This window comes from Simochromis diagramma, unplaced genomic scaffold (assembly GCF_900408965.1).
Source record: "Simochromis diagramma unplaced genomic scaffold, fSimDia1.1 OVJJ01000334.1, whole genome shotgun sequence".
In the NCBI taxonomy this organism is placed as follows: domain Eukaryota; kingdom Metazoa; phylum Chordata; class Actinopteri; order Cichliformes; family Cichlidae; genus Simochromis; species Simochromis diagramma.
This window is the reverse complement of record NW_024386764.1, coordinates 60,607-73,374: the sequence shown is the minus strand read 5'-3', so window position 1 is coordinate 73,374 and position 12,768 is coordinate 60,607. Positions and strand designations below refer to the sequence as shown.

The 12,768-nt window shown below is 44.9% G+C and overlaps 2 protein-coding genes across 2 annotated transcripts; both read right to left on the bottom strand.

Annotated features, from left to right (window-relative positions):
- Positions 1 to 298: 298 nt before the first annotated feature.
- On the bottom strand, positions 299 to 1,836 carry ebpl (EBP like). Its single transcript, XM_040030022.1, has 5 exons — positions 1,656 to 1,836; positions 1,323 to 1,499; positions 1,054 to 1,123; positions 746 to 884; positions 299 to 668 (listed from the first exon to the last, which is right to left on the bottom strand). The coding sequence occupies exons 1-5, from the start codon at positions 1,746 to 1,748 to the stop codon at positions 422 to 424; spliced, it is 726 nt and encodes a 241-aa protein (XP_039885956.1). The 5' UTR covers positions 1,749 to 1,836; the 3' UTR covers positions 299 to 421.
- A 2,083-nt stretch (positions 1,837 to 3,919) lies between these two features.
- On the bottom strand, positions 3,920 to 9,625 carry cavin2b (caveolae associated protein 2b). The gene is made up of 6 exons (XM_040030008.1): positions 9,266 to 9,625; positions 7,840 to 7,980; positions 7,639 to 7,740; positions 6,443 to 6,709; positions 6,221 to 6,373; positions 3,920 to 6,004 (listed from the first exon to the last, which is right to left on the bottom strand). The coding sequence occupies exons 1-6, from the start codon at positions 9,497 to 9,499 to the stop codon at positions 5,660 to 5,662; spliced, it is 1,242 nt and encodes a 413-aa protein (XP_039885942.1). The 5' UTR covers positions 9,500 to 9,625; the 3' UTR covers positions 3,920 to 5,659.
- Positions 9,626 to 12,768: the final 3,143 nt, after the last annotated feature.

Genomic DNA, 12,768 nt, shown 5'->3' with positions numbered 1-12,768 from the left:
CCCCGCCCCTCCCTGAGCCTGGTTCTGCCAGAGGTTTCTTCCTGTTAAAAGGGAGTTTTTCCTTCCCACTGTCGCCAAAGTGCTTGCTCATAGGGGGTCATATGATTGTTGGGTTTTTCTCTGTATCTATGAAGCGCCTTGAGGCGACTTTTGTTGTGATTTGGCGCTATATAAATAAAATTGAATTGAATTGAATCAAAAGGAGCTGAGGGAGGGAGGGAGGAGGTGAATGGTGGTGCAAAGAAGACAGGGGAGATGTGGTTAGATGTTCCAAAGCAATAATTTAAGGCACTGAAACTGTATCTATAATAAAATGTTTATTTTTCAAACGATTGATCGTGGTGATTGATTCTGACATCAGATGAATATTTAAATGATCCTCGGACTCGGCCATCGATCAGTTTAAACCATATCAGTGACATCACTGTCTTTTAGCTGCTTTGCTTTGGTCCGCTCTGAGCACGTGCAGACTCCTTAGGCTAAACCAGGACTGGAGCAGCAGCAGGACTGGGACCAGGACCCAGACTCCATTAAATAAGACCAGGTAGACCCACAGGTAGAGCAAGGAGGATGTGTTCAGGTGAGGGCTGCCCATCAGCCAATCGGGACAGAAGGTCATCCAGCCGCCGTATAGCTCGCACACACTCAGAGCGATCTGCAGGAAGTGTCTGACAGATTGGTTCACCATTAACATCGGTACCAAGCAGTACCAGCAGCACAGTAACTGCAGTACAGGAAGTGTTACCTGTAGTACTTGTCCTTCAGTACTGCGTGTATAAGCAGGAGAGCTAGCAGCGAGTCGAGGACGACGGTCAGGATCTCGATGGAGACGATCGTCGGATCAGAAACCAGCCAGCGACTGTCGGCTTTCCCGTACTCCTTCCCTACAGGTAAGACAGGTGTGAAGAAGTCAAACATCCCAAATGACGTACCAAATAGTGTGTTTTTACAGTATCTGTGAGTAAAAGTACTTCATTACTTTGTTCTCATACTGGACTTCAGATCAAACTAACACTGCCTGGAAATACTGCAGTGTATTTACAAAATACTCACAGAGCTCAGCCAGTGGCCCGTCAGAAGCCTCCACTGTCCCAACCAGAGACATGTAAACAAACGGACCCTCCTAAAAAACAAAAATCAGAGACATGTAAACAAATGGACCTTCCTAAAAACCTTTAGGTTTAGAATAAAAAATAAACAAGAATAAACAAAAACAAAGTGTTTATGAAATGAGTCTAATTTTGAAGATGAGCTGAAACTTGAATAACGTTTTTTGTCATCATGATGAAGATGGGAATAACTAAGAATAAAGCACCGCCTACCAGCGTCAGGTGGACAATGACATCATAAAAGAGCCACAGCAAGATCCACCAGTTCTGTGTAGAGCTCCGCCCACAATACCTGCGTGTTAGCAGGACAGCTGCCAACAGCTGGCCGCTGCATGCTAACAGAGACAAGACGGAGACCAGAGAGAGGCCAGGAGGCGCTGATGAGTCCATCTGCAACCACAGAAGAAAAAGGAAGAGAAGGAACAGCATATAGAAGAGGTACCAGTACTACAGACTGTACTTCAAATATGCCACAGTAAAATTATTTTAGGATTAGTGTAGTAATACTGCAGAAATGCTGTATGCAGTCGTTCTGTGTAGGCTCACCACTGCTCCGTGTGAAAATGGACGTCTTAGGCTCCGCCCCCTGGCATTCCCTATTGAACTGCTGTTTCTAAATCCCGCCCCACACTCTCCCATTCACTGGTGAGGAGAACACTCCACTCCCTGTTCCCGCCTCCTCCCTCACAAACGGCTGAGGTCAAAGGTCAGCAGCAGATGAACATCATGTTTATCTGAAGCTAAACGTTAACATTCATTCTGACCACAGAAGAAGAAAATGAGGAGCTCAGTGTTTAAAACAAGTAAACAAACAGGGGAATAAAACCCAAAACTCATTAAAAAAATACAAACAGTACTTCAGCAGTACTTTGGTACATCCAATTCAATTCAATTTTATTGATATAGCGCCAAATCACAACAACAGTCGCCTCAAGGCGCTTTATATTGTACAGTAGATAAAAGCCCAACAATCATATGAACCCCTATGCGCAGCGGTGGGTTTTTTTCTGTTCTCAAACTGATCTCCCTGTTGGAGCTCAGTCTGGGGGGAGTTCTTTTTTTCCTCATTGTCTTTCCTGATGTTTTGTATTTTCAATTGTTCGGTTCTGGGTCGCTGCTCGTGCGGCTGACCGGCCAGCTACCTAGCCTGACCTGTCTCCCCAATATGATGTTTGTGTATTGTATATACGGTCGGCAAGGTCAGTCTCTCAATTGCCCCTCGGGGATAAATAAAGTCTTCTGAATCTGAATCTGAATGAGCAAGCACTTTGGCAACAGTGGGAAGGAAAAACTCCCTTTTAACAGGAAGAAACCTCCGGCAGAACCAGGCTCAGGGAGGGGCGGGGCCATCTGCTGTGATTGGTTGGGTTGAGAGAAGGAAGACAGAATAAAGACATGCTGTGGAAGAGAGACAGAGGTTAATAACAAATATGATTCAATGCAGAGAGGTCTATTAACAGACCTCCCCAAAGTGTGGGGCCCGCCCCCTAGGGGGGGCACCGAGCCATTGCAGGGGGAGCACGGTATGAAAAGGGAAAAAAAACAAAAAAACGCTTGGACACTGCTAGCATGGGGTGCCCACACAAACGCAAAGCAGGAGATGAAGCATCGCTGACTATGTTTCCAAACCAACTTCATTCTAAGCCAAAGACTAGAAAATATGGTGAAGCAAATCTTCCCTTTGGTTTCACCTGCACAAGTGCCGAGGTAGGTCTCTGTGACAGAATTAGTTTCCCCTGCGTTGGGAGCAGCGCTGGGCTCTCCAAATCATGGACAAACAGTATCCCACATTCTTGATTTTTAGTTCACAAACACTTGTTGTAATGCCTAACTACTCCTGACATTTTGGAGATGTTTGCTCTTTATACAGTAAAGTTACAGTGGGATACAAATAACATCAGGCTGATCCTGCCACGATTTGCCTGGTTCAAATCACGGACAAACAGTATCCCACCGTTGATTATGTTTTTAAACCCATTTTGCACAGAGAGGCATTTTTTGAAAAATGTAAAGTAATAATGTAAACAGAATTGGTCCTAGCACTGAACCCTGTGGAACACCATAATTAACCTCAGTGTGTGAAGAGGACTCTCCATTTACATGCACAAACTGGAGTCTATTAGATAGATATGATACAAACCACTGCAGCATAGTACCTGTAATACCTACAGCGTGCTCTAATCGCTCTAATAGGATATTATGGTCGACAGTATCGAACGCTGCACTGAGGTCTAGCAGGACAAGCACAGAGATGAGGCCACTGTCAGAGGCCATAAGAAGATCATTTGTAACCTTCACTAAAGCTGTTTCTGTGCTGTGATGAGCTCTGAAACCTGACTGAAACTCTTCAAATAAGCCATTCCTCTGCAGATGATCTGTTAGCTGTTTGACAACTACTCTTTCAAGGATGTTTGATATGAAAGGAAGGTTGGAGATTGGCCTATAATTAGCTAAGACTGCTGGGTCTAGAGATGCTTTTTGAGTAAAGGTTTAACTACAGCCAGTTTGAAGGTCTGTGGTACAAAGCCGATTATTAGAGATAGGTTGATCATATTTAAGATCGAAGAATTAATTAATGGCAGGACTTCTTTGAGCAGTTTTGTGGGAATGGGGTCTAAAAGATATGACATCCATGGAGGACTTTTACCTGTGAGCAGGTACTTCTCTCTGTTTGTGTCTGTGCTGGCGGAAATCAATCAATTAATAGTCAATTGATTTTCTTTATAATAACTAAAGCTTCATAAACTGAAATCTGTGTCTATGTTCATCCGATCATTAATCAGTCATTAAATCAGAAGCAGAGGCAGTTGTGTGGTTTCACAGGTTTTATTGATTATATGGAGGATTAGATAATTAACTGAAAAAGGAAATCAGTTCTTTGGCAGCACAAAGTTTGTGGTAAAATAAAAACAAGCAAAACAGAAATGCTACACCTGAAAGCAACAAACTGATCAATAAGTCTGATTAGGTCTGCTGAGGAGGTTAACACCCTGGTCACAAATACTTCTGTATGGTTAATAAGCAGGAAATGGCAGGTTATTGAAAAGCTGAGTCCCTCAGAGAGGACAAAAGATATTGATCGAATAAGAAAACATTAGATAAAAATTCATGTTTAGTAAATCAACACAGCAACTGGAACAGGCAGGAACATCAGGAGAACCTCAGCAGAATGTAAAGAAAACAACAGGGGAACATTAGGAGAACATATCAGTGGAATGTAGAGTCATGTCAGGGCAACCTTTCAGGGAATATTTGGAATATCTTTGGGAGAGCTTAAGAAGACACTGGGGAATGTTTAACTTCAAGTGAAGCAAGTTCCAAATGTAAAAATCTTGTAGAAAAGCTTCAGTGTAACCAACAGTTGATCTTTGGAAACCTTTAAAAAAACTTAGTGGAACATCAGAGCAGTCAAAGATGAGAATTTTCTGGAGAACCAGACTGAATCTTTTGGGACAAAAAGAGTCTAAGAGAATCAAAACCAACCAGTTTAACCAAATAACAACTCAACATAAACACCAGAGGAACATTTTAGACAACACGTGGTTAGAATTGGGATTGTTACCGGAATACTACAGAAACCCTGGAGATCATGCTGGGAATGTCAGTAGAACCTTGACAGAATGCTTTGGGGATCCTCAAGGGGTCATTAGGGTACTGCCAGGTTAACAATATCTAGGGATCTCCTGGGAACCTTAGTGGAACACTGGTATAATGTTCTAATAACCTGAAGGATCAGATTAGGTGAATGCTTGTAGAACATTTTGTAAACCTTCTAGGGGTCTGTTTAGCACCATGTTAACCTTGTGTTCCCTGAGATCTGGATGATTGACAGGTGAGGGTTTAGAACATCACTGGGTTCAACTGAGTGAATGTTTTATGTTTCGGATCAGGCCGATCATCACAGTTACATCAGTCAGCTGCTTAAAAAGAACGCATATCAGCAATAAAAGAAGGAACATAAAAATCATCCCATTCCTGTAGAAACCCCATATCTCCAGGTTCTAGCTTTAGGTTTCAGATCAGTGGAGGAACTAAAGTTCTTGACATCATGCATACTTCAACCTAAAACACTAAGGAGTGTAACATATACGTGGTTTACAGGATCACATGTAACACTGGACTGGACTGTTTGTGGGGGTTTATCAATACTCAGAAATATATATAAAACAAACCTGAGCTCCGAACTTTGAAGGAACATTTCAACATTTTTTGGTCTGTAAATATGAAACTACAGCAAACAGCTACTTAGACTAGCTTGGCATAAAGACCAGGAATATGGAGACGCCCCGGAGGGCTCGTAGAGGAACTTCAGCAAGCCGTTTATTGAGTGAACTTTGGAAGGATGCCTGGGGTTCTTAATATGACCTTTGGGAATCTTTAAGGAATTAACTGGGGAATTGAAGGAGAACCTAGGAAGAACCTCTGTGGAAGGAAAGCCTAAAAAGAACCCAGGCACACTGAAATGTTAATTTAAGAAGATGAGGACTTTCTGATTGATCGTAGCTCAGGTTTGTTTTGTCACTAATGAAACTCCATTACCAGAGGAGTGTTTAGGATTCATCCACCTTCTCCTCCTCTCCTTTCTCCTCCTTAGGGAGGGTGGAGGACAGAGCATACTCCTCTCCAACTCCCTCCGAAACCACCGACACATCAGCCTCCACCACAACTGACGTCTGCTGCTCTTTCACCACCTCTGTCTCCTCTTCCTTCTCCTCCTCTTTCACTTCCTCCTCCTGCTGCTGCTCGGTTGGGGCCAGCTGGGCATGAACTTCTGTGAAGGAGACCTCCTGCTCAGTGCTGCCCAGTGGGGAGAGCTGGATGTTAGCCTCAGTAGTAAGTGTCTCCCCAGTTGGAGCAGAGGCCTCTGGAAGCTGAGATTCAGAGTTGCTGCGAGGCTGTAAACACAAAATCAAAGATTTGAAATCCAGAGAAACCCAAGGGGAACCTCAGTGGAACACTCGGACATTGTTCAGAAGACTTTGGTGGAACATTCCATGTGGACTGGGTAACTTTAGGGTAACTTTAGGGTAACGTTGTGAGGGGAACATACTGGGACCTAATGGGTACATTGGTGGTGTCTCTGGAAAATAGTAAGAGGAATAACTCTGTACCTTCCTCATGTGGAAGCTCAAAGGTGAAACCTTCAGGCTGGCAGTCTTTTGCTTGATCTTCTCTCTTTGTTCGGCAGAAACGATCTTCGTTCCGATCCTTGTCATCTTCTTCTCGATGTTCTGCCTGGAGAACGCCTTCTTTAGACTGTCCACCTGTAGACAAGGACATGATTACCTGTCTGTGTGACTACTCTCACCTGTCTCACTGTCTTTATTTCTCACCTTCTTCAGGCTGGATCGTTTCAGTTTCTCAGCTCTGGACTTCTCCATGTTCTCCAAATCTTGAGGCCATGCCTCCTCGTCTTCTACCTCTGCCTCCAGCCCAACGTCCTCATCAGATGATAGGTCGATAGTCTGGAGCCCGCCCTCCTGGGAACGGTTGCCATCCAAGCTGCCCGGCTCCACTTCCTCACCTTCCTCCAAAATCTCATCCCGAGGGTATGGAGGAGGATCCTTCACAAAAACACTGGAGGGGATCTCGTTCTCCTCCTAAAGTGGAACACAGGAGAGCATGAGGAGGCTGTCCGGTGATCTATGGAGGAACCAGAGACCTCTCCTCTGACTTCAGGGGGATCTTGGTGGAACAAAAGGAGAACTTCAAGGTTTTGATAAACCAGGAAAAAAGCAACTGTGCCCAGTGAGGAGAACTCTTTTTTTTTTGTTTCACCTCTAGTGGAACCACAGAGACCAGAACCAGAACCAACAAGAACCTGAAGAACCCCAGTAATGAGTGTGCGCAGTGCTGTCCACATAAACACAACAGGGGAGGGCTTACAGAAGAACCACACACAGTAACACACTCTGACTCACACACACATGTTAAAACTCATGAGGAATGCTGGGTATTTAGGGAGGATGGGAGTGTTTACTGTCAGTGAGAGAAGACAGTGCTGACTTTAAGTATACTGACTGTAGTACTAACTGTAGTATTGACTACAGCTGAGTCCTCCTCACACCTCATAGGTACACACTGATACTGCAGTACTACAGCTTTACTGCACACCGTGTCAGCTGATATCAGCCCCAAGGACAAGCTATGGAAATAAAAACTGCCCTCATGACTCTGCTGACTGTCACTATGATAACCAGATCACATGATCACTGTCCATTTTTCCAGTTCAGATCCCGTAGCAGCTGGTGGCCAAATAAGGCGACCGGCTGAGAGCCAGCTGGACCCTAACAGACCTCCTTTGTTCATAACTACAACTCCCAGCATGCCTCAGAGCTTCTGGTCCAGGTGTGACTCACAAATAACGTTGGGGTGGGAGGATCTTTGTAGCAGGTTGAACTCACCTGCATTCATGCAAAAAAGCACAGCAGAAAACAGGAAATCCTGGATATTCCCGAAGAGGCTCAGAGCAGCTGATGGAGTGCCTGACCTCTGACCTTTGACCCACCTGTACAGGGGTATCACTAACCTGGAAGATGAGGACTTTGAAGTTGTTCCTGTTGATCAGGTGGGCGTGGTTGGCCTCCAGCTTCTTCACCTGCATGCCCTGACGCTCCATCTTATCACGAATCTGCATCAATGCACAAGTGAGAGGGTTAGGGACAGGTGTGCTGTAAATCAGTGCTGTGTACTGACACATGTCCCGCATACCTGTGCTGGGTTCACTGACCTCTTTCATAGTGACGGACAGCTTGCGGCTTTTGTCCAGCAGTTTGCTGACTGTGTTCGACGTGAAACTTTGACTTTTGGACAGTTTGGTCATGTCAGCCTGGATCCCCTTGACGACGCCCTCCATCTCCACCTGGTGCACCTGAGACACAACCAGCCAATAACCTTGGTTCAATAGTTCATCGGTGTCAAGAGGAAATTGTATTTAGTAGTCAGTATAATCTTTTAGTGATATAAGTTTGCATATGGTAGAATACTGCATGTAGTTATTTGTATTAGGAAATATTTAACCATGTATGCTTAGAGGCATATAATTAATTGTGTGTGATCTTTAACAGGCTGCAAAGGCTTGGTGTGTATTCCACACTAGAATGCACACCCACATCCTGGGAGCACGAGAAAGGTCATACCTTCTCTTATTGTTTTATGGTAGGATTAACATAGTTACGTCTGTTTTAGTCTAAGTGCTTTAACTGCTTGACTTCCTCACCAATGTTATCTAGGGTGAGGGAGGTCTACCCTCTTCCTGACCAAGGATGTGCCTTTTATGACCCTTTGATCAGCAGGACACACACACACACACACACACACACACACACACACACACACACACACACACACACTGAAGTATAAATAAAGACCGGGGCAGTTTCTTAGTGCGAGTCTCTCAGTAGGGAGCTGCCCTTGCTAGCAAGAACTCTGTGTGTTTCTCTTCTCTGAGTCTTTACTGAAGAAGTGTTTTAGAATATTTTCCCTAACAATCGGTAACAAAATCTGAGAGGATCCCAGAGATTAGACATTTGAATTCTGGACATTATGGACCATACACATGGTGTGCTTTATTTGCTGTATATTACCGGCTGCTTAGCACTGCTATAACTGATTTGAACTTTTTTATTTCATCCTTGTTCTTTTCTGTTTCCCTGTATATGCCGCTCTCTGCACTCTGAATCCCCCTGTAGGGATAAATAAAGTGACTGAAAATCAGGAAACATGTCCCAAGCATTGTTACTGATCCGGAAAAACAAACCCAGGCTGTAGTGCGAGCCTGCGACCTAATCTGCAGTCTGTAGTAAACGTCTGTCAGTGACAAACATGACAGGAATCCACAATTACACCAGAGCTCAACATGTGGCAGCTGCCTCACGTTGGTGTGAGAGCCAGAAAGCAAGCGGTCACAGAGAGAGGAGAATAAGGGTTTTACAAGGAAATCTGGAGTTTTTGACTGGAGTTTGGTCTGGACTATGACTGAACATAGCTGTCTTTGATCCTGGAAACACCAGCACGCCTTCCTGTTTCTATTCCAGGATAAACTGGACTAATGTTGAACTTTGACTTAAATCTGCAGTTTTTTGACTGGAGTTTGGTGAGAGCTTCAGGACCCTGTGTCAGAGCTGGAGCCCCCAGGTGTGGCCCTGCAACCTCACCTCCATCTTGTGCTGGTTCTCCTGCACGGCATCCAGCATGTTAACCAGCTTATCCAGCAGCGTGAGGACTGTGATGGCGTTGACGGGACCCTGACTCATCTTCTCCGGGTCCAGTCCCGCCATGAGAGAAGAGGGCGAGGCCGGGTCCTCCTGCTGGTTCTCGGGGTCTACCTGGTCCTGGTCCTGAGAGGGGACCAGCAGGTCCTGGCACTGGTGGGTTTCCGTGGTTACCATGATGGCAGCGTCAAAGCAGAAACTCCAAAATGTCCGAAATGTCCCTGCTGCAGGAAAAGTGCGGAGCTGCTTCCTGAATGCTTGCTCTCAGTGTGTGTGTGTGTCCTGGGCTCTGATTGGCTGTCTCTGAGGAAAACTTTCCGTCTAACTTTCCAACAGTGGAAGCGTCCACACCTTTAACTGCTTCACTGCCACAGCCTGACACAGACTCAGGAAACCTTCACACAGAGACGGGCTTTTAATGTGGAAGGTTCACGTTAGTGTGTCACTTCTTGTCAGGTGTTGTCAGGTGTCTGCTCCTGTCAGAAAGCATTCAATCATTCACAAACTGACCTGAGCGACACGTTCGTGGAGCTGAAGGGTTAACTCTGCAGCCTTGGGGTCTGCCACGCCCACAGCGGAGGGGGCTGTTGCCATGACAACAGGGCAAGAAGGGCTGTTTGTGTTTGGAGACAGAGAGAGAGGGAGGGAGGGAGTCGTGTCTCTCACTCATGTTTTTAAGGTGAAGTCATCTGGAAGGAAACACTCCCTCTCTCTCCATGTCAGTCTGTGTGAAGCTCTCTCGCCCACCGCTCACGTCAGACAGGTTCTGTTTGTCGCTCTAACGTCGTTTTCATAAAGTTTAATTCAGCTTTATTTATACTCTGCAAACTCACAACAACAGTCAATTCAATGATACTGTGAGGAAAGCCCCTGCAGTATCAGAGAGGAAACCCTGAAAGTCAGACAGCACCTGGCAATGGTGGACAGGAAGAACTCCCTTTTAACAGGAAGTAACCGTCTGCCATGTGCTGTGGTCACAGCAGTCTAAGGCTGTGTCCCAATTCAGGGTCTGCACGCTTGAAGTACGCATTTCAAGTGTGGTTACGTCACCGCCACGCGACGACGGCTGTCCCAATTCGAAGTGTACTTCAAATGCATACTCCAAATGTGCCGTCGATTTCCCCAAATATCAAGCATGGTCCGGTGCACGCTTCGTGGTCCCATATATCCCACATTCATAGCACGGCGGTGGGTGTGGATAATTTTGCCGCAAAATACGGCAGAAGGGAGCGGCCGAAGAGGGGTTTTTTTTCCCCAAAACTTTATTGAAATTATAAAGCAAACAGTCAGTCATTCCAGTTCAGTTTGTACAGTAGACATACAAGGCAAATAACAGTAACAATATACAGTACAATGAAATAAGAAGGATAAATAAATAAAGGATAAAAAAAGAAAAAGGAGGGGGAAGGAATGTGACAGACTTCATAACAACTTTGTACTTGAAAGTTGTGACAGCTCATTCCTTAAAAATTTCTGAATGAATTTCAATCAATGATAAACCTTTTTTATTGGAAGTTAATTTAAGAGAGTTTAAGTAATATTCAATTTCAATCAAAAACAAATTAAATGATGGGGTTGAGTTTTGAAATTTACATTTATGTATGTGGAATTTCCCTAATAAGATGGAGCGGCCGAAGAGTGAACTGTCAAAAGTACTGAATATGACGTCACTTATTTATGTGCGAATGTTTAATAATTAAAGTCAGTCATATATCCACAAACACAACAAGCTGAAAGTCAGTGATATATGTATATGTGTGTATATATGTATGTATATATATATATGTGTGTATACATATATGTGTGTATATATATATATAAAAAAAACACACCCAGCACGCCCCTGCGGGCGGTTTATCCTTCAAGCTCGGGTCCTCTACCAGAGGCCTGGGAGCTTGAGGGTCCTGCGCAGTATCTTAGCTGTTCCCAGGACTGCGCTCTTCTGGACAGAGATCTCCGATGTTATTCCCGGGATCTGCTGGAGCCACTCGCCTAGCTTGGGAGTCACCGCACCTAGTGCTCCGATTACCACGGGGACCACCGTTACCTTCACCCTCCACATCCTCTCGAGCTCTTCTCTGAGCCCTTGGTATTTCTCCAGCTTCTCGTGTTCCTTCTTCCTGATATTGCTGTCATTCGGAACCGCTACATCGATCACTACGGCCGTCTTCTTCTGTTTGTCTACCACCACTATGTCCGGTTGGTTAGCCACCACCATTTTGTCCGTCTGTATCTGGAAGTCCCACAGGATCTTAGCTCGGTCATTCTCCACCACCCTTGGGGGCATCTCCCATTTTGACCTCGGGACTTCCAGGTTATACTCGGCACAGATGTTCCTGTACAGTATGCCGGCCACTTGGTTATGGCGTTCCATGTATGCCTTGCCTGCTAGCATCTTGCACCCTGCTGTTATGTGCTGGATTGTCTCTGGGGCATCTTTACACAGCCTGCACCTGGGGTCTTGCCTGGTGTGATAGACCCCAGCCTCTATGGATCTTGTGCTCAGAGCTTGTTCTTGTGCTGCCATGATTAGTGTCTCTGTGCTGTCTTTCAGTCCAGCTTTGTCCAGCCACTGGTAGGATTTCTGGATATCAGCCACCTCCTCTATCTGCCGGTGGTACATACCGTGCAGGGGCCTGTCCTTCCATGATGGTTCCTCGTCTCCCTCCTCTTTCTTGGGTTTCTGCAGGTACTTGGTGGTTGCAGCTTTTCTAGCGGCCTCTTCATGGTTCTCATTCGCCTGCGGGATCCCCAGGTACTTGTAACTGTCCTCTATGTCTGCAATGTTGCCTTCTGGTAGTTCAATCCCCTCAGTTCTGACTACCTTCCCTCTCTTTGTTACCATTCGACTACACTTCTCCAGTCCGAACGACATTCCAATGTCATTGCTCTATAGCCTCAGTGAGATCATTAACAATATATATATATATATATATATATATATATATATATATATATATATATATATATATATATATATATCATAATAATCTGATATTGGCCATATTATATTTACATTACCACAGTGAGATGACTTTAGTCTCATGAACAACATTAACTAATTGTTATTTACTAACTAATCTTAAATGACTGTTCAGCACAGAAATGAAGCCCAACAATCATGTTTTACAGTCCCGTGGTCTCAGCCTCAGATACTCAACTAATCAAAGTGATGTCATGACAAAAATGAATGACCAACAAAACATTTTTCTCCTTCATTTCTGTCACACAAAGCTGTATGTAACGTGTCTCACGGTTAGTATCATGGTTGCTAGGCAACCTGAACAGCGCGACGAAGCGTATACCGTCCCATTTCACAAGCCTCTCACTTCCGCACTTCTCGTACTTATAGTACGCACCGTACGTAGTACGCGTAGTGCACGTACTTCAAGCGTGCAGACCCTGAATTGGGACAAAGCCTAAGATCATCACAGGTGTACCCTCAG

Excerpts from the sequence above, each read along its gene's own strand:
- ebpl (XM_040030022.1), bottom strand. The coding sequence starts at position 1,748 with ATGGGAGAGTGTGGGGCGGGATTTAGAAACAGCAGTTCAATAGGGAAT. Across the intron at positions 885-1,053 it reads CGGGCCACTGGCTGAGCTCT|GGAAGGAGTACGGGAAAGCC; the intron begins GTGAGTATTTTG and ends TCTTACCTGTAG. Across the intron at positions 669-745 it reads CTGAAGGACAAGTACTACAG|ACACTTCCTGCAGATCGCTC; the intron begins GTAACACTTCCT and ends CCAATCTGTCAG.
- cavin2b (XM_040030008.1), bottom strand. The coding sequence starts at position 9,499 with ATGGTAACCACGGAAACCCACCAGTGCCAGGACCTGCTGGTCCCCTCT. Across the intron at positions 7,981-9,265 it reads AGAACCAGCACAAGATGGAG|GTGCACCAGGTGGAGATGGA; the intron begins GTGAGGTTGCAG and ends GTTGTGTCTCAG. Across the intron at positions 7,741-7,839 it reads TGTCCGTCACTATGAAAGAG|ATTCGTGATAAGATGGAGCG; the intron begins GTCAGTGAACCC and ends GCATTGATGCAG.